General features: G+C 45.9%; 1 protein-coding gene across 1 annotated transcript in view; it reads right to left on the minus strand.

Moving 5' to 3' along the window:
* Window positions 1-1,060, minus strand: part of LOC105809979 (fatty acid desaturase 2-like protein FADS2P1) — a 53,355-nt gene extending 52,295 nt beyond the window's left edge. The window contains exon 1 of the mRNA XM_012643887.1: window positions 740-1,060. Within this exon, the coding sequence (XP_012499341.1) occupies window positions 740-1,060 (321 nt within the window). The remainder of the gene's footprint in view (window positions 1-739) is intronic.
* Between the last annotated feature and the right edge of the window lie 476 nt (window positions 1,061-1,536).

The following is a 1,536-nucleotide window of genomic DNA, read 5'->3' on the forward strand; positions in this document are numbered from 1 at the left end:
GGTATATAGGGCTTTATGGTCAATCCAACCTGATTTAAAAATATGGCACTATGACTTGCTTGCTGTGTGACACATTATTTACCTCCTTGAACACTAATTTTCTCATTTGCAAGATGAGAATGAATAATGGTCACCTTCTTTATGGGTGGATCTAAGCAAGGTAATGCATTCTAATGTGTCCATAAAAGTGGATTGTATCACAATTATCACACTGAGTGAGCTGCAGGATGCAAAGAGCTCTTTAAGCTCTCAAAGCCTAGGTAATTGTAGGCTTTCATTGTTATTCACAACATTTTGATACCCACTGGATGGATTGCTTTCTTTGTTTTACACACTGCAATTTTAAGAGTCTTAGAAATTTCTACTTGGGTGCTGATGTTCTTTTTTCCCCCCAAATTTTGCTGACCCCTTTGTATCTTTCTTCTTACAAGACAGTGACTCCACTTCCAAACAAAGCAAAATAAAACACTAACTACAAAACAAAACCCAGAATACACAAATATAGTATTTATTGTCAGTGTTTGAGCTCATCCCAGACTGGGTGCAGCTTATAGCCAGACCTTGAGGTTTCATTTGCTTCCAAATTCTTGCTAGATAAGAATCCTGAAAAATTGGTTTGGGAGGAGATGAGTGATCGTGGAGCCTGAACACGTACTTGAATGCATTTGGGAAGACAGCCAAGATCTCAGCCACTCAGCAGTTTAGAGTGGTAGAGAGAAAGAGAGAGAGAGTTTCTTACCGTGGCATCTTCCCCGGCATAGTGCTTGAGGACCCGGCGTCCACCTGGATGCTTGTCTGCCCAGCCAGTGACATTGTAAACCTTGCGGTTGATGACCAGCCACTGGTCGGCCTCCTGGTTGTGTCTCTGGATCTCCTGCCAGGTGTACGTGTTGAGGATTTTCCTGGGAACTTCCTGCTTCCCATTGGCCTCCTGCTTCACGTAGACCTCAGCCCTTGTGCTTGCCACTGCTTTCCTGTGTGCTTGATGCTCCTCACCCAGGTGTGGCTGACTCCCTCCCACAAGGCTCCCGTTTTGTCCACACTTTTCTTCTAGCTTCATTGTCATTCAATTCCTAGGATTTCTGGGTCAACTCCTGAAATGTCTAACCCTTGCCTCTGCTTGCACCATAAAATGATGGCTTTTCTCCCTTTTCTCTCCTCTGCAGTATGATCCCTGCACTGAACAATTCTTTTTAGACTAGTTGTCTCTTCACAGACCTGGTAGTGAGCACCTTCCCAGCCTCTCACTTCTCTTTCCCAAACCTTTCCTGCCCTGATGGAGGCTACACCACATTTCTCTCTTTGCTTCTCCTCTCCCTGCTGTCTGGCCTCCTCTTCAGCATCCTCCTTCACGAACAAATGTCCCTTGGTAAAAAACATGGGCCAGTCACAGTCTGGCCTAATTGGCCAGCCCCGAGGGGGAGGGACTATGCTCTGGCCACTGTGATTCTCCGGCACTGGGTGGAGATGGGCTGGCTTCACTGGCTCTCTGACCTGCCTCTGAATGGAGATGTTTGGGTGTGTTAGTTTAACATA

The sequence above is a fragment of the Propithecus coquereli genome, unplaced genomic scaffold (assembly GCF_000956105.1).
Source record: "Propithecus coquereli isolate 6110/MARCELLA unplaced genomic scaffold, Pcoq_1.0 Scaffold202, whole genome shotgun sequence".
NCBI classification, from domain to species: Eukaryota; Metazoa; Chordata; class Mammalia; order Primates; family Indriidae; genus Propithecus; species Propithecus coquereli.